The 24,205-nt window shown below is 39.3% G+C and overlaps 2 protein-coding genes across 2 annotated transcripts; both read right to left on the minus strand.

The window, feature by feature from the left end:
• Positions 1-274: 274 nt before the first annotated feature.
• ppp4r3b (protein phosphatase 4, regulatory subunit 3B) lies at positions 275-9,583 on the minus strand. The gene is made up of 16 exons (XM_075479439.1): positions 9,138-9,583; positions 8,554-8,609; positions 7,981-8,079; positions 7,231-7,854; positions 5,997-6,074; positions 5,596-5,712; positions 5,318-5,434; positions 4,697-4,828; positions 4,159-4,261; positions 4,032-4,073; positions 3,548-3,706; positions 3,149-3,318; positions 2,915-3,054; positions 2,696-2,841; positions 2,474-2,610; positions 275-2,374 (listed from the first exon to the last, which is right to left on the minus strand). Exons 1-16 carry the CDS (start codon positions 9,277-9,279, stop codon positions 2,270-2,272), a joined length of 2,367 nt encoding a protein of 788 aa, XP_075335554.1. The 5' UTR covers positions 9,280-9,583; the 3' UTR covers positions 275-2,269.
• A 775-nt stretch (positions 9,584-10,358) lies between these two features.
• On the minus strand, positions 10,359-22,640 carry pnpt1 (polyribonucleotide nucleotidyltransferase 1). The gene is made up of 28 exons (XM_075479471.1): positions 22,426-22,640; positions 22,202-22,262; positions 20,530-20,604; positions 20,218-20,323; positions 20,077-20,126; positions 19,911-19,974; positions 19,775-19,822; positions 19,540-19,653; positions 17,858-18,044; positions 17,608-17,659; positions 17,432-17,489; positions 17,210-17,306; positions 17,019-17,121; positions 16,701-16,771; positions 15,223-15,259; positions 15,049-15,115; positions 14,874-14,963; positions 14,735-14,788; positions 13,412-13,521; positions 13,208-13,279; positions 12,725-12,788; positions 12,552-12,635; positions 12,384-12,467; positions 12,169-12,275; positions 11,550-11,605; positions 11,340-11,418; positions 11,189-11,236; positions 10,359-11,101 (listed from the first exon to the last, which is right to left on the minus strand). The coding sequence occupies exons 1-28, from the start codon at positions 22,542-22,544 to the stop codon at positions 10,946-10,948; spliced, it is 2,313 nt and encodes a 770-aa protein (XP_075335586.1). The 5' UTR covers positions 22,545-22,640; the 3' UTR covers positions 10,359-10,945.
• Positions 22,641-24,205: the final 1,565 nt, after the last annotated feature.

The following is a 24,205-nucleotide window of genomic DNA, read 5'->3' on the forward strand; positions in this document are numbered from 1 at the left end:
ATCTTTGGGCTGGCCACCAACAACAAAATAATCAACACTAAAAACAATCAAGAAATGCCAATATGCTAAAACAAATTTTATAAGTGGTATTCAACTATAATAAAAACTAATTTTAGCTTGAGCTAAAATTAATAATTGAGCTTCAGAACTTCAATCTTCTATTAAAAAATAAAAATCTAAAAAAAAAAAAATTCTTTTTTTTTTATAGAAGATTGAAGATCTGAAGCTCTAGTTGCCAATCTGTAAAATATCAAAACAAAGCTGGATTCACAAGTTCAATGTCAGGGTCACATTTAATTTCAAAACTTATCAAATAAATTCATACAAATGTTAAGAATGAATAGTGGTAGTAAATGCACTTGGTACAAATTCATCAAAGGAGAGCAGAAACAGTCATTGCTGGGTGATGTTAACAGACAGAAGCAGAGACAATTCACTGCTCAACTCTTGACAAGCACATTGGCAATAATCATTTTACTTGTGCTCCAACCTTGCTGCTTGTGTGAATCAGATGTTATAGATAAGTCTGTGATCTGGCTTTTTCTTTTCTTTTCTTTTTTTTTTTTTTAAATCAAGTTTTGAATGCCTTCATCTGCCTTTGTGCACTTGTGGGGAGACCAGGAGAGAAGATACAACACATGAAACGTCCCGCTGCCTTCTGACAGAGTCGAACCTGTGTTAGACCGAGAAACTACGCTGCCTCACCTGCGGGGGTCAAATCATTTTTATCACAACTAATAAAAACAGCTCATCAATTGATTCTTTTTTTGGACAGAAATTTTAACCCAGCGGACAAAGCTGACCTTTACTGAATCAAACCTCCGTTTATATTGTTAACCTTCAAACTGTTGATCTTCTTCACCTGCAAATTGAACTATGAACCTGAGAGGAGGGCTGAAACTTGACCTCCTGAGACAAGTGTGGGCTCTGAACCTTCTTCGATGCACACCAACAGCTCGCGTCTGTCAGTTAAATCTAAATCTGGGCTGTGGATCCAAAATGAGGGCGCTAAATTTTTTAAATTCGCTAAAATACAAAACTCCAGACATCCTCAAAACGTTGGCTGCAAAAATGACTTTACTGCAGTTTTAATGTGTTATCTTTTAAAACCAACATTTGCAACTTTTCTGCGTTTTACATTGAATCAAATGAACTGGACTGAAAGGGTGAGCGGTGACCCCCACCTTTTGCGCAACTTATAACAAAAAAGAAAAACACAACAAGGTGGGTATCTCTCTCCACTTTCAAAACCACATAAAGGGAAAATGATTAAAAAGGGGGGAAAAAAACAAAAAAAAAAAACATCTGTACAGTACTTTAACAAATTCATGAAATACAGGACTTCTGGCTAATGCAGTCTTGTGAGACACTGTGGGTACTGTGTTGTGTGTGCGCCTTGACCAAACCGGTGTCATGGCTTTTAAGGTTTGAGTCCTGCTCCTCTGGATCTAACTATCATTACAGCTGCGTCTTCATTCTGGCTGATTCGTCACCTCTTTCTCCTTCCAATAATTTCCTTTAATTTTTCTATGTTGCCTACATCCCTCTATCTTCCAACAAAACTAAGTGGTTCTGTGGCAGGGCAGCACACACATGGCTTCAGCCAGTCAAGCTTGCTATTACTATGACGACTAGTCCCGCTAGCCTGACTGGCCAGCTGAACAGTTCGCACACTGGCTGGTTGTGTTCTGGCTTCCTCTGCCTCTGGAGCTCATTGGTTCGGGATGAAAAAGGATGTAAAGGAGAAAAATAAGAAAAGGGAGGGATCCTGGGCTTCTGTAGTGCTGCAGCTTCTTTGCTACTGTTGCAACAGCAACACAGTGGAGTTGGGGGCTCACCTTGGCCTGATTTCTACTGAAGCCTCTTGTTGGTGTGCAGAACATGGGTGAGAAAAAAAAAAGAACAGGCAGGAGTTGGCAAAAGTTCAATGATGTTCTCCTCAGAAGGAAGAAATAAGATGTGGGGGTTCTCCCAGAGGAGGCTGATGGTAAAAGAAAGAAGTTAAAAAAAAAAAAAACAGCCTGAATGAACAGACTGATCTGTCTCGTCTTTCCAGAGGAGAAGCTCTTAATCTCCTTCCACTGAGGGAGAAAAGAGGAGCAGAGTTCAGGAGGGACTGAGTGAGGCAGGAGCTCATCTTCGTCGTCTCCTCAGTGAGACTGGCAGGTGGCACAGACAGGCCGAGGACCAATGAGACGACCAGAGGAGGGGGGATGGGAGGGACTCAGTGTCCGTCCACCATGACTGAACAGCAGAGGACAAATTAGTCTTAAGAGCTCAAACGGGATCGCTTCCTTGGAGACTGCTCTTCCTCCTCATCTTCTTCCTCTTCGTCCTCATCGTCGGGGTAGTCCACCAAACCAACCAAAGCAGGCTAAAAGAGACAAAGGAACAAGAAAGGCTGAGAAAAGGCAAACACACCAAAAACAAGTTCTCCCTCTGCTGCTTGCTAATTTAGGTCAGAGCGGGTTACCTTCACGACAGGTGTGGCAGGAAGAGCGACCGTTTTAACAGAGGAAGATGAACTGTTGTTCGGAGTGACGACTGGTGAGGCAGGTGGGATTGTGGCAGCTTTTCCGTTGTTGGCAACATTAGCTCCGTTGGCAGCTCCTTCAATAACAGAGACTGCGATCATCTTTCAATTCAAGGGGGAAAAGGTTTCAAGGACACATACATTAATACCAGACGAGCTTACCTTTTTTGACTTCCATGTATTTGCCGTAGCTATCAGAGAAGTCATCCTCCATCCTCTTCTCCACTGCCTCTCCATCTTCATCTTCATCGTCTTCGTTAAACCACAATTCCTCGTCCTCGTCCATTGACCGCGCATCTCTGCGATATCTACAGTGGGAAAACAGCTCAATGAAGTCCCCTGTTTCTTTGACAGCAGGGAGCATCTAATAACGCAACTGACCTGTTGAGCTTCTGACTCTGTCTGTCTTTTTCCTGCTCGTACCGGCCTTTCAGGCCCTTGAAAGTCTGAACATACTCAATGGATTCAAGTGCTTTGTAGAAGTTATCCACAATGTGAGCTATGAGAGATTTGATGTCCTCCTGGAAAGACATGATGAAAAAAACACAAGCTTTATGCAAACATCAGTAGGATGAACACTTTTCATCAAGCTGGAGTTTGACTATTCACACACACCACTTTAATGAACTCAAAGAGTTCAATGATGGCCGAGTTGAGGAGGTTGTATCGGGTGCCGTTGTCCAGCAGGGCATTAATCACAGGCTCAAACAGGTTCCCTTTGATGATGTAGCGGTTGTAGTACTCATCTTTCAGACCAATGATCCTGCGCATGAAACGCAGGGCACCTGGGACAAAAACAGACAGCCACTTGGTCAAAATGATGCGAAATCTGAAGTGGGTTTGTAAGTCCCAGCTTGGACGTATAAAGCAGCTCCACAGCTCAAGTGTGGCTAAAAAAAAACAAAACAACAACACTGGTGTCTTAGATAAGGTTTGATCAGATAGCAGGATAACCATTAACAGAGCAATTTGGGAAGCACAGAAGGCATGGTGGGTGCAAATGAAAGGACTTACAAAGAGCAAGGAAGGTGTGCTTTGAGTTCATGAGCACCAGCACTCTCCTGAGCAGGTCTTTGTTCATGATGTAAGTCTTGATGTGGTAGGTGTGGTGCTCAACACAAAAGGTCAGAAGCTCCAGGATCAGTGCCAGCAGCTGAGCTGTCTGAAAGTTGTCTGCACAAACCAAAACACCATTTCAGGTCAGGACATTTACGAGCACACCTTTCATTTTTTTTTTCAAAAACAAAATAGACTTCTTTGCATTTCTATGACACACAACTGTACACTGTATTTCCCCTCATTACAAAGAAACATATCAAATGTATTTGTTCAATCAAAGCTACGTCATAAAAGCTAAACTCAAGAGCTGTTCATTTCAGTCTTTCTGGTTTGTCTAAGGGATAACAGGTAATGTAAAATTAAAAGAATAATTTACAGCCAGCTCTGACACAAACAAATATCTGAGTGGTTAAAGGTTGATGAGTTAAACGGTGACTACCTGGACAGACGGGGTTGATTTTTGTTGATCCCTCTTGCTGATCTGAAAGGCCATGAAGAGAACAATCAGACAACATCTATTCTAACACTACGGTCGGAAATATTGTGCTTCAACGTGCCCAACTTACCTTTAGAGTTCTTGTCGTGTGCAGTGTTGGCCAGCAGAGGAGCAGTCAGGACATGCATGCAGTATTTGTAGAAGAAACTCAAGAACTCCGTCTTCTCAGTTTTCTAAAAGAAATCACATGACAATGAAGTGCGGTTGATGCTGGGCAGAGAAAACAAGTTTGCAATCTACCAGTGGTCCACCCACAGTGCACATGAAAAACATCAACAATAGGGGGACATGATCGAGAGCTACAAAGGTGACAAAGAGACCTACAACAACATTTACAAGTCAAGTTCAGGCATCAGCATAAGACACAAAAAAGTATAAATATATCCTTCGTATAAAGATGGAGGGGAAAAAGCAGGAATGATGAGTGGCATATAGACCCACACAAGCTGGCAAGTGAACGGGAGTGACATCACAGAGCAAAAATTAACAAGAGAGAGTTGTTTTGAATGAGTAAGCAGTCACTTGTGTTAATCAATAATGAGAACAGGTTGATGAGAAAATCATTTCTTCTGTTGACAACTGGCACAGACCAAGATAGTTTTGCTTACATTGGTGGAAGCCAGCATGTTCTCGGGGTCAATGAGCGTCCTGAGCAGACCCATCAGCTGGACAGCGCCTCCTAACTCTGGGTCAGAGTCACAAATCATCTGCTTGATCACGACATTTATCAGCAGAACATCCTGCACAACACACACACACACACACAAAAGATGCATTTAACAGGGTGTAGATTTTGGACAAAGTGTATTCAGATGAAAAGGAACTTTAACACTAATGGAACAAACATTTCAAAAGTAGATGCACTGAACATCGTCTTTTATGAATGAAAGTGAAAGTGAATGAAAAAATTAAATAAATTGAAGATCACTAGACTCCCAAAACCTGTTTAGCAGGCTGATCCTCAGTTATAACATCATACAACACTTGTTGGTCTGCTATACTCATAGGGTTACAACACAAACCCATACGTACGGTACTATAGGTCTCAGTTTTAAACACATCAAAACATTTCCCTCTTATAACAGTGGTACAAATCAACTTTAAAAATGTCAAATTAATTTCTAATATTCTTGAATCTGCATTAGATACGTTTGATACGTACAAAGTACTGCCTGAACTTCAATCTTAAAATCCAGCAATCCTCGTTATAGTGATATTTAGATGCTTACATCATCGGTCTGCTGTGGTTCCTGCATGACAAACTCCCTGACCATGGAGGGGCTGAACTCCACCAGGTAAGAGAAGATGTCAGTAGCTGCTGCTCTCACCTGCAGGTCATCCATTCCCTGATCAAAAGAACACACAGGAGGGGATCACATGAAATGACACGGAGATAATTCCACAAACAAACACCTTCCCATTCAAACATTTATAGTCAGAAATAGAAAATATGGGGTATGTCAGAAAAAATGTAAATGATCACATTGATACAATAACCAGAACGTACCATGACAATTTCAAGAGCAGGTAAAATTCCTAGGTTTGCCAGAGTTTTGAAGAAAGCGTCTCTGTTTTGTGGCTGAAGCGTTTGTGAAAAAGCACAGAATTCCTTGACGAAGTTCACCTGTAAAGAGGAAAAAAGAAATAGTTGCTTCACCATATTTACTGATCAATGTGAAAAGCTTTTTTTCTTTTCAACTAACCAATGAACGAAGATGTGCCTCAAATCAAAAATTATCATGGAAACCCAAGTTAATATTCAGTCTAAATGAAATAGATGCCATAAGATACAACAGAATCAATACATGATTATTTCACAGAAATTAAAGTCAGGTTTTAAACATCTATGCTTCAACAAAAATGCAGACACAATATTCAGCTTTAGGATGTGTTGAGCGCCTGACTTACCAGCTCCCTCCTTTTACTGTCGTCTGTGGCTTCATCTGTGAGCTGTGCAAAGACCTCAGTTAGGAACTTCTCATCCTCCTGTGGCATAGTCAAAATGGGGTTTAGAAATCAAGACAATTAAGAAATTAAAAACAAGGAGAAAGAAGACATATTCCTGGATACGCCCTTGACAATTATGTGAGCGTACCACAATCATTTCACATAATCTTTTAAACCGTTTCCATTCACTTGTATAAAAGCAGCTGAAAGAAACTAACAGAAACCTTCCATCACTACATCCACATAGTTTTACACTGACCGTCAGCATTGGTTTAAATGGCAAAAACATTTTGTGTCAATGCACGTAACTTTTCATAATAAGCCTTCCGTGACTATTTATTGACATTAAAAAGGTACATATTTTGTTCCAATCCCAAACACCACAGATCTGATGTGGGCAAATTTTGACTTTGAGACAGATAAAAAAAAAAAAAAAAGAAAAAAGAAATAGGACAGCCCAAAAACTCAGGAGGTGATTTGTCAGATTTGAAGCAAAAAAGGAAGCAGTCACAAACACACGAATACAATAACTGTTGAGCTAACAATGGCAAGAAATGAACAGAATAAGCAAGTTGGGTGTTAATTGCAATTACTTATATGACAAAAATTTTTTGTGAATAATAGTCCTATTTAATAGCTCGGAAATCCCAGAGACAAGACTGCAACAGACAATAGGCAACAAATGCTTGCCTATGAAAAAGCACTGTAAGATATTAGAATAATGAAACAATTCTGTGGTACACGTTACAAAAACTTGACTGACAGAAACAAACTTCACTTGTTGACCTTTCAAACAGTGCGTAAAAAAAAACAAAAAACAGTCAAGCTATAATCAATCCTATCCATCTCAGTTGGTTATTAAAAAAAATGTTCATTCACTTTAATGTGACATATCAGAACTTGCTTTGATGTGTCACATTTCCCTTTTAGAAATAATACATTTAATGACAGAAATACATTTATTGGCTTCCCATCCAGTGTGTTGTCTTATTGAAGCAAACAACAGTGCAGGCAAACAATTCCACAACACTGGGGGGCACCACAAGGTTCTATCGAACTACATAATAGATTCAAGAAAACATTGAATAATCAGGCTGTAACCAATTCCAATGACAATGGTAGTTTGTCTACAGAAACCTACAACAATTCTTTGTTGATAATTGTGCCTGGTTAGTCACTAGGTTTGAATCCTTACCTGCAGCATACTGACAATCTCCACCTTGTTGAAGAAGATGAAGGAGGTGAGTGTGGAAAGGAAGTTCTCCTCAAATACCGAGGGCGTAGGCAGGATTATGTCCTGGATGTACTGGACCCGGTAGGTCTGGTGGATTTTCTGCCGCAGTTCAGAGTCTGTGATAGGAATCACTTCTTTGAACTTAGCCGTCTTGGTCAAGAATTCCCGGTGTCGTTTTGGCTGAACCAGTGCTGGGTCATACTCAAGGCAACCCACCACGTCCATAATACAGTCGTCAGAAAACATCACCTCAAAGAGAGCTGCTTTATTGAGAAACAAGACACCCCGCACAATCTCATAGAGGTGATGCAGGCCTTCCCTGTTGTCCAGGTCCTCACATACTCTGAAGAGGCCCAGAAGTTTCTTGATGTAGCCCTCACTCATCAGGGCCAGGGCAAGTTTTTCCCTGCGGATGGGCGAGGACAGGACAGACGTAACCAGGTCGGCAATTTCCTCAAGTCGGCTTAACTCGCAAGAAGGGAGCTCAACCAAGTGACCGGTCTCCGGGATCTCATCAAAGTGGTCTTCTTCCGACTCATCAATGGGGTCCTGGGTGATGTCCAGAGCAGGGTCCTTGCCTTGAACCTGTGCAATAAATGGTTAGCAGTCAATAAATGAAAAATAAAGCATCACTTACATAACCGATTCTGATTCGGTAATTAAAATTTCTGCAGTGGGAAAGCAGCGTCATTCCTCTTTGTTTGACGGTACCTGGCATATCTTCTCCCAAATCTCATCGCATCCAGCTTTTTCCTGGAAACTTAGGGCAAGGTCATAATTATCTGCTTCTGACCAGACAATCAGTGTGTCCTGGAAGGAAGAAAAACACATCTAGCTTTACACAAGGACATTGATCTAATTCACATGAATCATTATCATTTGGTCACAAACAAGGATAGCATTCTAAAGGCTTGATTACAGAGAGAGCTCATAATAAGCTGGACATACATAAGCTGTCTTATATCTGTGAATGTGTGACACGGGGAACAAAATTATGCTGAAATTGCCTTGAATAAACAACATGCAAAAGAAACACTTGACCCATATCAAATCATTTCAGATTTATTCCTCACTGTTAAAAGTTTTAGAAATCAAGTTTAGTGTAATAGCTTGTTTATTCTCGAGGTTTACAACAAGACAAGGCACTGAGTCAACTATCTGATATGGATCAACGTAATACTACTCAGCTACAAGACTTAATCAAGTTTTAAAGTAATTAAAACCAAATTGTATATTCAGAAGACTGAGAATCTGTAGGAAATTAACCAATTAAAATGAAGTTACCTGCTGTTTCTGATATGCAGTATTCGGGCTTATTTTTGACTCCAAAAGCAATGATCCTGAAAGACAATTATCAGATTTACTTTACGAACAAATTATTAAGAGGTCATATCAATGAATCTGACTAAAAGGAAGTATTCAAATAAGAACTTGAAAAGCTAAATAAAACAATCCTTCATAAATAACAAACAAAAAACCTTGTAACAATAGCCTTGGTCAATACTATATGAGTATTTTTGTGATAAGTATGTAAATAGATATAATGTTGTATTATAACGAGCAGTAACAAGTTTGTACGTGTGCGACGAGACTTTAAGGGGCCCCCATGCTACTGTGATCACGTCGTCTGTTAAACAAACGAGCATGCTAAACCCAACGATCAGGTCACTTATTGTTTAAAAACGAGCGATGAGACAAATGCTGAACAGTCCGAGACCGTTACCTCCAAATGCTAAAGGAAATATACAAAAACAAACCCCTCTTAACGAAGAGCAATCAACTAAGACGCTGTGTCCGAACAAACAGGAGCTAGCATGCTATCGTTAGCCAATGTAACGCAGAGCCAGCGACGCTAACGTGGAACTTACCGTCCGATTCGGCCCGAACTAATAATGATATTCCCTTCAGTCGTTCTACAAATGTAGATGAAACGTGTCCGGTACCCCGATCGTCCCACTGCCGGTCTTCATTCAGAGTGTATACCTTCACTCGCCGCCGAGTGTCCGACATGGCTAATAGAGTAGGAGCTAGCAGGCTAGCTGGCTGCTAACAAGCTATCACCTCACCCCGTCTAGTGTTTTCCTCGACCTGTTAACTTTGTTCCCACCTGCATGTTACAAAACATGCACATCTAAGTGAAGCTAATGGTAGCAGTATATAATATTTGTCTTTACTTCATAAACATATTCCGTTAACAACATAAAGTAACTAAACGGAAGGCCTGGTGTTAAACTGTAAAATTCAAAAAGAGCACAACAACTGTAACGGCCTCCTTGCTAACGTCCACAGACCGCCATCTTGTAATCCGATCTTGTGTTCTTTTTCTTCGTCGACGTCAATCAAGCGCTAACTGCCGCGGGGTGGGCGGGGTTTACTCCTCTAGGCAATATCGTCCAATAGCAGAACCGCAAAGTCAGGAGTTCAACGCGCCACCTAGAGGCAAGAAAAGTCTTGGCAGCAGCAAATACATGAAGTTAGATGTGTTAAAAACAAATGCTATTTTGTAGCTTTTTATTCTATTAGCTATTGCAATTTTATTTAATTATTTGAAGCATGTAGATGTTTGTTTTCAATGAAAAAAAATTGAAAATAAATGTTATATTACTGGTATAATCCTGCCTAGAATAAAACAAAAACTTCAATCAGCTGACAAAGCTCAAAGCAGTACTAGACACCATCTTTGCAGTGTTACAGCTTCATAAATTCCATGGAAAATATACATACCAGTAAATAGTTTGTTACTTTTCATTTGGTGTTGAACATAGCTTTGGGTTAGACTGAAAGTACCGTTACTACAGAAAATACCCCTTAATTCAAAACAAAAATCTATAATTAACTTCCTGGTTTCCTGAATATCCCATAAGTGTGAGGATTGGTTACCCCACTATGAGATTAGTTGGGAGTGCACTGGCTGAAATGTGCTTGTGACAGGCAGTTGTCTTCTTGGAACATGACTTGTCTGCATCTGAGCCACTGAGACCGGCAGAATTAAAGCTTTGTATAGAGGCTTTTTTACATTCATCACTATGGTGCAAGGACTGGGATCCTCAAGAATCCCATCTCAAAAACTATTGCAATGAACAATTAAATACATCCTTAATCTTATTTTTGTTTTATTTAAAAATGACTCACATAGACTATAAATACAAAACAAAAGAAAGCCAAAATTAAGAATTTAACACATGCCATGTATACTTGTCCTGTTGCTTTGTCCATATCTCGATCTTGACAGATTAAACAACACAGTGCAACAGTGGATATAAGATATGGATTTCCCAAAGTACAAGAAGTAGTATTATCATTAAGTGTGGATAACAGAAGCATTGCTGTGCTGAACAGAAAACCTGTTAATTGGTTTAAACAGTTAGAAAAACAGAATAATTGGAAAGATTTCACATTCATAATCTATATTATCTGTCTCTCAGTTTGTGCACATTCTCTGAAGCACAATGTCAGCTGGATGTTGTCTTTGTCAAGCAGCGCCTCAGTCCAATCTCAGCAGCTGAGTCTCCTTTATCCACAGAGGTTTTCCAGCTCATGAAAGCATTCTATGCTCTTCGTTTTGATTGATTTTTTACACAAAACCTTTTCCTATTTTTTTGGGGGGTAAATCTTACTACTCAGTTTAAATCCCATTTGGCACAAAAGCCCGAAGTTATCCTGCTGTTGGGGTATGTCATGAATCAGTGGTGGTCTGGAGGCTGTTGTTTGAACCCATGGAGATGCTCTGTTTCTCACTTAGTGTCTTGACGACTGTTGAAGCAGGAGACTGGAGCACTTTCCGCGAAAGCCTCATTCTGCCGTCTGTTGGGTCCCGTCCAAAGTACTTGACCTGTTGGCAAAACACCACTTACAGACAAGTAGCTCAGAAAGGAAACACAGGAGGATACTTTAAGCACTTGTAATAACTGGCTCATACCTGTATCTCCTGTCCCACGTCTAAACCCAAAGCACTTGGATGCTTGATCTAAGGGAGGGAAATATGTAATAATGATACTTCAATTTCTCCTCAATCACTCATGAAAATGTGGACAAAATCACGAAAACTGCCAAGAGGCAAATTTACCAACCCGTTTGTGGTCCAGCTGTGAGTTATGCAGCAAGACGGCACTCATGTTTGGATAAAGTTTCACCATCACACCAATGTCCCTAAAGCAGAGAGGGAAAGCCTTTAGTGGCTGTATGAATCCTAAAATATCTTTTTTTTTAATCCACAGATTGATTTACAGTGTTGACGAATCAGTGAACACTGTTCATTAGTATATCGTGTATGATCTTACCTTATTTCTGTGATGGTGGCAGTGTAGATGGCACCAAATTCCAGCTGCAGTTCTTGCTGAACAAAACAAAGAAATGCACACGTGTATGAAGGGCATTCTTACAACAGATTCATACAGAGGACAGAGGGAGGGTGCAGCTTTGAATTTGCTAATGCTTATAAAGGGAAACCCACAGCACTCTCCAAACATTTTGAGCCATTCATCATTTCTTCATATTTTGCTTTTAAGCAGCTAGACTTTCTTGTAACCTTTTAAAATGTTCTTGAGCAATAGTTCCCCAGGCTTTCTGAAGGTCTTTCAAAAGTTTCCTTTGGACATTTACTGCTTTTTATGTTAATTTTCAGTCAAGTACTTATACCTGACTATTTTACCTGACCAGATGTCCTTAAGAAATAGGAAATAAATCAGCAAAGATCTGACACAAGACCTGAGAGATGCATCTGGCTCTTTAATCCATCTTCTGTTCACCAAGGAATGTCCTTCAAGAAACCTAAATAACTATTCCTAAATGAAGTTTGTCTAAGAGGATTTGAAGGTTCTCATACCAAATATTGACTTTCAACCTCATTAGAATTACAAACTCTGATATAAGTGACAAAGCTTCACTGAGAAGACTCACATCGTCTTTGCAGATCTCACTGATGAATTGTTGAGCTTCGTTCATTGCTCCTGGTGTTGGAGCGAACACAGAAAAAGTCTCCTCGTCCACCTGACTTATTGTCACACCTTAGGAAGGAAAATGAAATAAGCTAAAGTATCTAAATCCTGCTTTTCAGCCAAATGTCTCAGAGCCACCACAGTCTTAATTACTAATTCATTTCATTGCTTTTATACCCGTCTGAGCTTGAAGCTTGCGAAGGTTGTATCCTCCTGGACCAACGAACCGAGCTCTTCTTGACACAGGTACCCGTACATTTTCTATCAACAGAATAATACTAACTTTACCACACAACTTGCTCATCAGGTCCCAAATACACACATTTCTGTCAATTCAAACCCTACCGACAACAGGTCCATTCTCTTTCCTGCTCTCTCTGGGTTTTGCTATACATTTGTTCATGATGCCCAAGACTTCCCTCTTTGCCACTGAAACACAAAAACATTGAGACAAAAGCGATCAAACCACCACAAATGCACTTAATCTTTCCTTTTCCTTCGTTGTGGGATAACTGTACCTGTGGCCTGCTGGATTGCCTCCATGACCACCTTCAGAGGCAAACCTGGAATCTTAACATCAGCCTGGAAGTTCAAATACAGAAAAGAAGGAATCTGGAATCAGATCTTTCCCCATTTAACTTAAGCAGCTGTAAAGCAATAAATGCCTCAAATAAAACATAAAGGCCATTGGCAAAGATTTTTTTGCCATCTTTGACTCTTTATCCTCAGCTGTGGCGGCCACCACACACTTCTCCAGGTGAAACAACCTCTTTTCCAAACAAGATTCTGTTTAAATGGCTGTAGCAATGTCCTCATGTAAGTAAAATAACTACAGGGAGATTAAACATTTTAATTAAAAACCCTAAATAGAATCTATAATGAAACAGGTGAAATGTGGAAAAAGCCATATATTGTGAGGTACATCCATCTAGTTTTCCTGGTATTTTTAGCTACAAAAAGAGCCAGAAAGATGATTGTTTTAGAGTTCTCAAACAAAGTACCTGTAAAGCAGTGATACCCTTGTTTGTTCCTGCCATCTTGAAGTCCATGTCTCCGAGATAATCCTCTATTCCCTGTTCAGAAAACAATCATTGGCTCAGTAAACATCTCCAAAATCATCAAGAAAGATTTTTAGGCTAATCTTTTTTAGGATTCAACTACAATTTTTTTTAAAAATGGTGACATGTGTATTATTTTTCATTTACTAGAATATCTGTTAGTAATCTGTAGTCTTCTATCTCAGCAGGTTTCTCTGGGTTCGCCTTTGAGATGAGGCCGATGGCGACACCTGCCACAGCAGAAGAGATGGGAACACCTGGCAACACAAATTTGGAGGTAATTATTATAACTTTGTGACAAAGAAAAAAAAAAACTGAATTTAATCATTTGTGACCATTGTGGCAAAGCTTCACGTGTTTGTTCTTACTTGCATGGTGAAGCCTAACTTCCAAATAAAATGTAAATAATACTGAATGCAATCATTTGAAAATATCATAAACCAATATTTCATTCACAATTGAAGATAGAAAAAGTTAGAAAATGTTCAAGATGAGACTTAACTATTTCATGAAAAATATTGACTCGTCTAGAATTTGATGGCAGCAACATATTTAAAAAAAAGGAAAAAGTTGAGAAAAGGGCAACAAAAGGCTGGAAAAGTAAATGGTACTAAAAGGAAACAGCTGGAAGAACACAGCACAAATAATTAGGTTAATTGGTTCAGCAATCTGCAAAAAATCTGTCTACAAATTGAAGGGCAACATAAATGTCCAGGAATTTCAGGCCCTCAGGCAGCACAGCAAATCCCCGCTTTGCCTCAGGAAGTCTTCCAGAAATCACTGCCTGTGAACACAGTTCACCGAGTCATGCATAAATGCAGCTTAAAGCTCCATCATTGAAAGAAGACATATGTGATATTGATCCAGATACACCGCCGCAGTCTTCTCTGGACGAATGGTCTTTTAAAATGGACTAAGAAAAAGTGTAAATTGTTCCGAGGCCAGATTTATAAAAATGCAAATTTATTTTTTGGGAATCACAGGTGCTCTGTCCTCCGGACTGAAGAGGTATATACAGTTTATGGAGCAACGTTGGCTTCATCCAGACAAGGTCTTCCAATGTTTCAACGTTCCTCTCCAAAAAGCTCAACAACTGTTCTCCTCAGTTCCCAGAAATTTACAAACTGTTTTGAAGCATGTTGCTGCCATCCAATTAAAGATGAGTTGATATTCTACTTTAATTAGTAAAAGGTCTCACTTTTAACATTTTGTATATTTTCTGTGAATAAAATGTTGGTCTGGAAATCACCGCATTCAGTTTTCATTCACATTTTAGCTTCCAAACTTTATGGAATTTGGGTTGTATTTGCTTTCACATGCATAACAATAGACACTGTCTGCTATGTGTAATTTTTGTTTGAGTGTTTTTTTAAATACATTTATAGAATTGACTGCTTTGCTTAAAAACAATCATACTGCAGCCGCTGCATTAAGTTGAACGTATACTTCAGAGCATCCCCACTGTGATACCTGCATCCATAAGAGCAAGGCTCCCTCCACATGCTGAAGCCATTGACGAGGATCCTGAGAAAAGATAAAGAAACAGTCAGACAATGCGGCAACATGTAAAGAAAGTTCCAGCGTCTGTTTTTGCACTTTACAAACTGACCGTTTGACTCCAGCACCTCAGCTGTTACCCTGATTGTAAAAGGGAAATCTTTTGGAACAACTGGTCTCAGAGCCTTCTCAGCCAGAGCCCCTGCAAATACACATATAATACACTCACAGTAATGTGTGGCTACAGTAGCAGACAATGGATACAAGTATGTAATATGTAAACAAACCATGTCCAAGCTCTCTCCTGTTGATGCCTCCCATCTTTCCCGTCTCATTGGTTGCATATGGAGGGAACTGTAAATAAAGACAAAGTTGATTGAGATTTTGAGAACCAAATGAAACAGAATCGCATCTCTAATAATATACATCGACATTTGAAATTAAAACAGCATTTAACTCACTTCATAATGCAGCATGAAGTTTTTGTCTTTGATGCCACTGCAGAGAGAAAATGCAGGAAAAGACCAGGGTTTATATCTCTTATGGCTTCATTATAGTACAAATCACATCACCCCGTGGCTCATGCTATTAAAATATGAGCAGAAAAGTCACTAGTTTAAAGTTGAAGTTGAGAGGTATAGGCCAACAATTTGAGCTCTCCTGATAATATCAACAGCATTTAAACAAGACAACCCAATTTCTGAAGAGGCCGGAATGCCATGTAAAGTGTAAACAAGAAACCAAAGCGAGGATCTGCAATAATTCAAACCCTATATTTGACTGAAAGGGTTCGAGTACGGGCTTCTACAGTCTGGGTTTTAATGTGTTCTGAGTGGGTGAAAGTGGCTTGTTGTACAAAGTGCTTTGAGGGGTCAATAAGACAAGCAAACTGCAATATAAGTTACACAGACGACATGTCAGATTGTGAGACTAAGAGATTTTACATGCTCACGGTGCATATATTTTGTGTGCAACATGTTTCAGAAAAAGTTTGGACAGACGCTGTGTTGCATCACCTCTTCTTTTGACAACCCTTTCTATGTGTTTTGGGACCCGAGGAGACCAGTTTCCTTTCGTTGCTATGAAAGTTCGACATTTTTCTGTTCTTCCCTGATGAAGAATTGCATCTGCTGAACAGATCCGTGCCTTCACGTTTGGATACTTTAGTGCATAATGTCTGAGAGTCTTTTAAAATGTCTTCAGTGGGTAAAAAGTCTGACAGCAGGAAGTTGAACTTAGAAGCCAGACTCTTACTATGGAGCCATGCGCCTGTCCTATGAGAGGAGCTTGGTTTGGCATTTTGTTGCATAAATAAGCCAGGCATCCACTGACAAATATATCATCTGGAAGAAGGATACAGCATGTTGCTTAAAAACCTGTATGTATCATTCAGCACTCTCAACGGCTTCCCCGAAGTACAAATGACGTCTTCATACCATTAGGTTGGATTCCCACATACATGTTCAACGGTTTCACTCCTCATTCACTTTAAATAAGGTGACAGTTGAATTCTGTGTCCGTTGCCGTGCTTTTACAGTTCAACTTTTTGAAGCAGCAGCAGGGGCGTTACTAATTGTCACTACAAATCGGGCCCAGCCACCGCTGGACGTCAACAAATCATGTACGTTTGAGTCCCGCCTCAAAGTTACTCGTTTTTGGACTGTGTGCTGATCACAAACTGAATGGTTCCTTTTGCTTTTTAGCCAGGAGGATACAGCGTCCACGAGTTCCAAAAAGCTACCCAGTTTGGATCCTTCGGGACACAGGAGAGGTTTTCATTTTCGTCATCTCAGACCAGAGAGGGTGGCAATGTTCCTGCACCTTCTTTATTTATGATCTAATCTTTCATATGTTTCTTCTATTCAGTGTTTGCATCATAATGATGATTATTTGCACTACCACTCAACAAATCGACTAATTGATTGAGTGATGATTTTACCTCAAAGCTGTGGTGATGATATCCGTTTTGATGCTGGATTCCAGGGAGTCAAATGTGACACTGGAGAGAACCTATGAGAAGCACAGAATCGTGAGGGTCAAGCTTTCTCTGGGAAAATAAATGAACTTATTTTAGCATCACAGATGTTCACCAGAGAGGGACCAGTTTGTCAGTTATAGTCGAAAACCTATAATGTCTTATGTTTTCTAAACTGCAATAAATATCTTCTAAATGGATGACGGTGGCATTCTTTTTTTTTTTTTTTGTTTACAAAAGCTATTTTCCAGTCAACCTTTCATCTTTATGTTCTTTACACACCTGTGTTTGTCCTCTCTGAAACAGAGCTGAGCCATGGAGCGGCCTAAAGAGGTCAACATCGCACGAGATTTTCCTTAAAGCAGTCAATTCCCTTCCATCACACCTTTGACAAATGGAAGAAAATGACGTTTGAATGATTCACATTCCCACATCTGCGAATATTGTGGACATCTAATGCAAACAGTGCTCACCTCCTGTACTCATTAAGCACTAAATTACGGAAGATTTCTTTGCTCACAGTGTTGAAGGATTCTATTACTTCAAAGAGCTCAGCCTGAGGGAATGTCTCTACACATAAAAGACATCAATTGAAACTTTTAGGTCGATTGAATTGCAAAATGACAAAAACATAAAACTGTAAAAGGGATTGCAACAAAGGTCTCCATGCAAATCAAATCCTGAACATCGCTCACCTTTAAGTGCCTCTTCAGTTTCAAGACGAACTTTATTGATTGCTTCATCTCTTGAAATCTAAGACATTATGACAAAATTATGTTGGTTCTTCTATAAACAGATACATTTCCCATATCATGTAGAAGTGATTTGAATTTGAATAAAACACACAGATGGAACAGATGTCAGGCTGTACCTTATCATGGGTGAAATCTGTGAAAACAGCATAGATCCTCTCAGAGGCTAATCTGAAGCAAACAAAAGCAGGTTATCACCATTAGTCTTTTTTTTTACACTATTTCATCAAGCTCGAGCACAATCATTTCACATGCCTGAAAGTTTTCCTGAAATAACTACTAACAAACCCTCCTCCCTGCTAATTTCACCCCCATCTGCCACCTCCATCACTCCTCATCTTCAAACAACAGCTCGGTCACCGATCTTACTTCCGAACATGTTCCACCATGTTGGTCGGGGCTGAGAACATTCTGCCCGGCGTCCGTTTGGTTATCTTCAGCTCTCGCGCCAGCTGCTGGATGGCCAGTATGATCTGCTGGGTGTGTTTGACTCCCACCTTCACCGCATGGCAGAAGTCCTGCTGCAGTATGTTCTCAGCGGACGCCTCAATCATCACTGGTAGACACAGAGTCACATGAGCTGTGTGATGCTTTTGATACGCACAGAGAGGCTGCTAGAAACTGCAGATGCTTTATGTTTTTTTTAGTCGTTTCATGAATTAAATTGCAATAAAAATCTGAATAATGACGATAATAAACACATCACTACACTGACTGACAACAAGATGTTACCCATATTCAAGGTATAATTTAGTGATTATGACAACAGGACTACACAGCCCACTTCTGTAACACTTTGTGCAATGCAACAATCCTAAATGTGATTTGCACCAACAGTTTTACCACTTTTGGAGAACATTTGACAAACACATGGATGTAAACATTTGTGTTTGTGCCCTGTATCATAAGGACCATCAGTTTTACAGTGAACCTTTGAACCAGAGAACTAAAGGCAGTAAAACAGGAGAAAAAATTATACAACAGCGAACCTTTTCTTTGGTGTATGAGTGGAGATTATTTTCATAGCTAAAGTACATCCTACAAATCTATCACCTTGTGGACTGAATACAGACTTTTACATTCCCTACATCACATTACTTTCTTTTTGCAGACCCTGGTCTCCAAAAAGATCGGCAAAAGATGAACACGTTGAGGTTCAGCATCTTACTCTAAATACTTTAACATATAGACTGGGAATGTCAGGAATCACACCAGCATCCTTCCAACTGAGGGACAATCACTATTGAGCAATTTTCTTTACATGACATGATCTTTTAGTGCACCTCTGTTTATTGGACATGTGAATTAAACTTGTGTGAAGCTCACATTTGAACTTTTCTTTCATATTTACTAAAATTGTTTCTAAAACTTGTATTTTGGACTAAATAAAACATTGAATGTCAAAAAATGTAGTCATGTTTTGTTGCTTACTTTGAAATCCATTACTTGTCGGTCATTAGCAAGCTACAGTAGATGTTTAATCAAATCTATCTAAAACCAAGAGTTTTTCTTATTTCTCATTCTCAAAAGAAATGTGAAATAAACTAAACCAGAAACATGAAATGAAAATAATTAGAGAGCTAATAATTCAGCTACAATTCAGTTAATGGCTCTGCCTCATGTTCATCAATACTCTATAAAAACATAAAAATATTGTGCATTCTGCATTGTGTCACAATGGGTTAATCTTTCTTTTTCCAGTCATTTGCATGCCTATTACTGGTATGTAAAGTTCATTCTCTGGCTGTTGCTCCTCTTTTCTTTCTCCTCATTCTCATTTTTTTTTTTTTTTAATCCCAGTTCCTCTTTACATTGCAACTCAAACTAAATGAGAAGTTTATCTGATTCCGAGGTCTCATTCAAATAGTCAAAAAACAGCTGGTACTACAGGTAGAGGTTTTTCTTTGTCTAAAAGTTATGACATATAATATGTTCATATAAACATCTGATGCTGATTGACTTCTGTAAGCATCTCATAAAAAAATCTGCAAATAACACATGCTGAAACAATCTAGCCTCTACTTATACCGTGATAGTTTTTGCCAACTTACCCACTTGGCTACTGGGAGCTCCAGCCAATATCAGGTTTAAACTGCTGGAAGCCATCTCTGCCCTTGTGGGGTTGATCAGTAACTCTCCATTAACCATGCCTACTCGCACAGCACCTGTAAACACAAAAGTGCTCCTGAGTCGGACCCAAACAGTTGGCCAATAATCTAAAAAAACTCAATTTCGAGTGAATATATCAAAACACGAGTAGATCTAAATCTGTAGCGTGTTGCTCACCTATAGGTCCATGCCAGGGGATGTCAGACAGGGCCAGAGCCGCAGAGGCTTCAAGGACAAAGAGAACGTGTTAGAATGTGTTTAACAAATAACTGTGCTCTGTGGAAAACATGGATGGCTGGGATTTTAACCACACCTGCATTAATAGCCAGCACATCTGGATCATTGACACCATCAACTGCGAGCAGGTTACAAAGAACCTTCAAGAGACAAAGTCAGAGACAGACGCGCATTTATGTCACCTTTTGTTGAAAAAGCAAACAAATACAACATTAATGACACATAAAACAGTTTCAACTGACCTGAGTGTCATAAAAGTAACCAGCGGGGAAGAGTGGTCGAATCGATCGATCTGAGCACCAGAAAAGGGAGAGTTTGTTGAAGATATTAACTGTACATTACCACAACAAAGACCCCAACAAGCCACATTCATATCCGCTCACCGATGAGTCTGCTGGTGAGGATCTCATTGTCAGTGGTGCCCAGCTCTCGCCTCAGATGGTTGGTGGGGATTCGACCCGCTGCTGCTGCTTTTTGTCTGTAGTCCACCTGTCAGTTAAAGCGGATATTCATTCACTCGCTCGACGAGCCAGAAAAGTGTTCATACATCGTCCGGCTCCTGAGGTCTGAATCTTAAGCCAGATCGACTTAAGACTGCAGATTGTAGACACATAATCCAAGAGGAATTCTTGATGTATTCGACACATTCAGTGTTAGAAAATGGTTGTGAATTTTACTGCTGTTGGAGAACATACCACAAGTGGCATGAACTGAGACGGCGAGGGTTTGGTTTTGCTCACAGCGGTCACCATCACAGAGGTGTCTCCCAGCTGCAGGCAGAGGAAAAGATGAAGGAGATTATCATGTAAAAGTACAACATATTTTTTGCATTTTCATTAACAACTTCTCTATCATAGATCTTCCATCATTACAATTATTGTTACAGTAAGATTTGATTAACAGCTGGGCATATAAACTCAAACAAATGGATCATATATTCTGCAAATGTAGAGTTTCTTAACACGTCTTGGGTTTATATTAAAAAATTATTTTTCTAGCACCAAAACCATCTAAAAACAAGGATATTAGCAAAAGCTCATTTTTCTTCAGCATTCCAGGCTTCTTGAAGGACATCCCAAAGCTCTTCTTTGGATGTCGGCTGCCTTTTGTTCCGTTCTCTGTCAAGATGATCCCACACTGCTTCAATAAAGTTGAGGTCCAGGCTCTGGGGAGGATTCAACCCTCCATCAGATCAGATTTTCAGTCCACTTCTTCTGTCATTGGGCATAGTTCAGCCTTTTCTCCCCGTTTCCCTTCCTTAAGAACGGCTTCTTGACAGCCGCCCTTCCATGGAGACCATTTCTGATGAGGCTTGGGCCAACAGTAGATGGATCAGCTGATGGTCCAAATGCATCTCTCAGGTCCTGTGTCAGGTCTTTGCTGGATTTTTTTTTTTTGCTGGACATCACTTTCTATATTTATTTCTTTATTTTTAGGCTTGCCACCTCTTCTTTTGTCCTCCACTTGCCCAGTTTCCTCATTTTATTAAAGGACACACTGCACACATTTCTGATATGTGCAAAGCTCTTTGGGACTCACCTTGCTGGTGCAAAACAACTATTTTATGCCTGTTAAACTGTGTTACCTTTAACACATTTCACATGTACAACTAGAGAAATCTTTATGACAGGTCGCTATTACTAACTATGACGAAAGACAATCTGAAATTAGATCTTCACTAAGTTGTCTGTTACATGTAGACAAACACTGGTTCATCTCTTGAGTTGGGTAAATAGTCTGAAAATAGTCAGGTAAAGGCACTGAAAATGAGTGCAAAAATTTGAAAAGAGCCTCAAAAAGTCTGCTTAACAATTGCTCATGTTGACTTTAAAACTCTTTGGAAGAACATATAAAGTAATGAGGGGTGGCTCAAAACCTTGCTTAGTACTCTAGACAATACATTTAACATGCAATTACAAGATTTATTGCCAGACTGTTTTGTGGATTACATTTTCAATCTGCACAACATACGTAGAGCTAAAATTATTAGTGAACTCACTGCCTATTTAAACTGTCAGAGGAATAATCAACAAATATTTTCGATACTGATTAGGCTAATTGTTAGTCATTTTCTAACAAAAATAATCTTGATTTCATTGGCCCAAAATAAGAGAATTCAATAATGGTGCGAGAGACAAGATCTGAAAACCTGTCACGTTCAACTGAGCAAAATGTTTTGGACTGGTTATGACAATAACAGCATCTTAAACATACGATATCCTTTGTGTTTAAGGACAAACCTCACAAAAACAAATGGGAGAAACTTTGTTTAATATGCTTATAAAGAGTGAAACATTAAAAGAAAAATACAATAATAAGACAGAAAATAAGCAGCTTATGCGTGAGTATTTCACATTTTTTTTCTACCTGTACTACAGCAGATCCATCAGCAAATCTTGCAAACTTCCCTGAAGAGATTTCAAGTTTCCTACAAAAACAGAAACACACATTATGTCGAGAGACGAAATGACAACCTGAGTACGAGGTACCGGCTGCAGGTGATAATGTGCTCGAACCATCATCAGTAAAAATCCTGCCTGAAGCAGGTCATTGATCATGAAAGATAATGGAAGCTGGGAAAGTCAACTCACTTCTCTCCAAGGTCCACTCCCACTGTTCGTGGGTTTGCGTGTCTGCTGTAAACACTCTCGTGACATAGACGGACATGGAGGCGGACAAACGAGCGGCCCAGTCGGAGTAAATACCTCATACTTGCAGAACCACAACACAGAACCTGACCAATATTTCTGTGGACCGCCACTGCCGTCACAGTTTACATATGCGCATGAGAGCCTCCATGACAGTTCGTCACATGTACGGAATTACGTGAAGAAGCCGGGTCCTCTGATTGGTCCGATAGAAGAGAGTGTGTAACATCAAAAGCGTTCCCTCAGCCTGCGCACAACAGTTCCGTCAGGAAAAGTATTTGGCTAACTTTACACAGATTTTACCGTAATTTATTTGAATTTGTTTGGTTAATTTATCTAAATATGTTACTACCCTCTCTCACCACGTTATATTAAAGATAAAATAAAGAGATAGAATAAATACTTCAGATGTTGTACAATGGTTTAATGATTTATACCAAGCTGCATTTTCACATATTCCTATTCATAAATGGTTTACTTCAAAAGAGACTTACTTTTGCAATTATTGGCCTTGTAATTACATCAAATTAATATTTCAAATAAATAATGAAAGTTCATGTGATGAAAGAAGTGTTACTATTTAAAATGCCGATCTTACTAAATATTTTGTCCTTTCAGTCACTTCACTTCACAATCACATCTGTCTAATGAATTGTTTTCATGTTTCAAAATTCAATTTTGGAATGATAAGATTGTAGTCAATTTTGATTAAAAGTTTAGACCTTTAAAAAAGCAATTCCGGTCATCTGACTGGATAATGATGAACAAATAAATAAATAATACAGAAATACTAAATAGATATCCGTGTCCCAAAATGATGTAATTGATGTTACACCATACAGTGCCATTTACTTTTAAATGATACCTTCTTGTGAATAAGAGGTCATTGGAAGAAATGCAGTGAGCGGAGGCATATCTGAATGTTACTTGAAATATCTTGATTAATTTGTGGCTGTAAACTTTAGTTGAAGCTTTCAAAGCTGTATTTTTAGATATGACTGTGGTCTGATACATGGCAGCCACTCCTTTTTTTCTCCTCAGATTGTCATTGGCGTTACAGTCACAACCATCAGTAACACCAGTGACATTCAGTGTTGCGAATATATAGATATCTATTTTTTCTACCGTCTAAGAATATTGTCTTAGTTGATTTGTGATGTATCAACTACATTGATGTATCAAATAAAGATGTAATTGAATTGAATTGATTTGTGATCGTTCGATGACATCTTAGTTAGAATCAAAGTCTTTTTGCTGGAATATTTTTCTTTCTCCTTTTTTCATAATTTGACAGAAATAACAATGGTGCAAATCAAATAGATTTTTAAAGAATGGTTGGACATGTAATTACTCAACTCTACCTTGACAGAAAATATTTGCTTAACTTCTATTGTTGTTTATTTTATGTAATACAAGAAAACAACTAAAGAGATATCTGAAATCTTTGATGAAATTAGTACGATAATAGTCATAAATTAAGCTCTACCTGATGTGTATTTTGGTTATTACCAGTGGTGCAGAGCGGGGTGCACAGAGTGTACCCACTTCTAAGTCTTACTATTTGCATCGCGCACAGTACTGTCCTCGGTCAGTTTTTATTTTCCTACAAAGGTAAAGACGTGACCTGCCTGTCACTGGGTAGTATGAGGTGGGCAGGTTTATGCTAAGATTTGGGGGCACAAAGTTTGTGCTAATGCTTGCTCACTGATCCCACCAAGAAAAA

Source organism: Odontesthes bonariensis, chromosome 2 (genome assembly GCF_027942865.1).
Source record: "Odontesthes bonariensis isolate fOdoBon6 chromosome 2, fOdoBon6.hap1, whole genome shotgun sequence".
Lineage (NCBI taxonomy): Eukaryota > Metazoa > Chordata > Actinopteri > Atheriniformes > Atherinopsidae > Odontesthes > Odontesthes bonariensis.

Excerpts from the sequence above, each read along its gene's own strand:
- ppp4r3b (XM_075479439.1), bottom strand. The coding sequence starts at position 9,279 with ATGTCGGACACTCGGCGGCGAGTGAAGGTATACACTCTGAATGAAGAC. Across the intron at positions 6,075-7,230 it reads AGATTGTCAGTATGCTGCAG|GAGGATGAGAAGTTCCTAAC; the intron begins GTAAGGATTCAA and ends ACTATGCCACAG. Across the intron at positions 2,611-2,695 it reads ATACATGGAAGTCAAAAAAG|GAGCTGCCAACGGAGCTAAT; the intron begins GTAAGCTCGTCT and ends CTGTTATTGAAG.
- pnpt1 (XM_075479471.1), bottom strand. The coding sequence starts at position 22,544 with ATGAGGTATTTACTCCGACTGGGCCGCTCGTTTGTCCGCCTCCATGTC. Across the intron at positions 17,660-17,857 it reads ATGGTGGAACATGTTCGGAA|ATTAGCCTCTGAGAGGATCT; the intron begins GTAAGATCGGTG and ends TGTTTGCTTCAG. Across the intron at positions 15,260-16,700 it reads ATCATCACCACAGCTTTGAG|TGGCATCAAAGACAAAAACT; the intron begins GTAAAATCATCA and ends TTCTCTCTGCAG.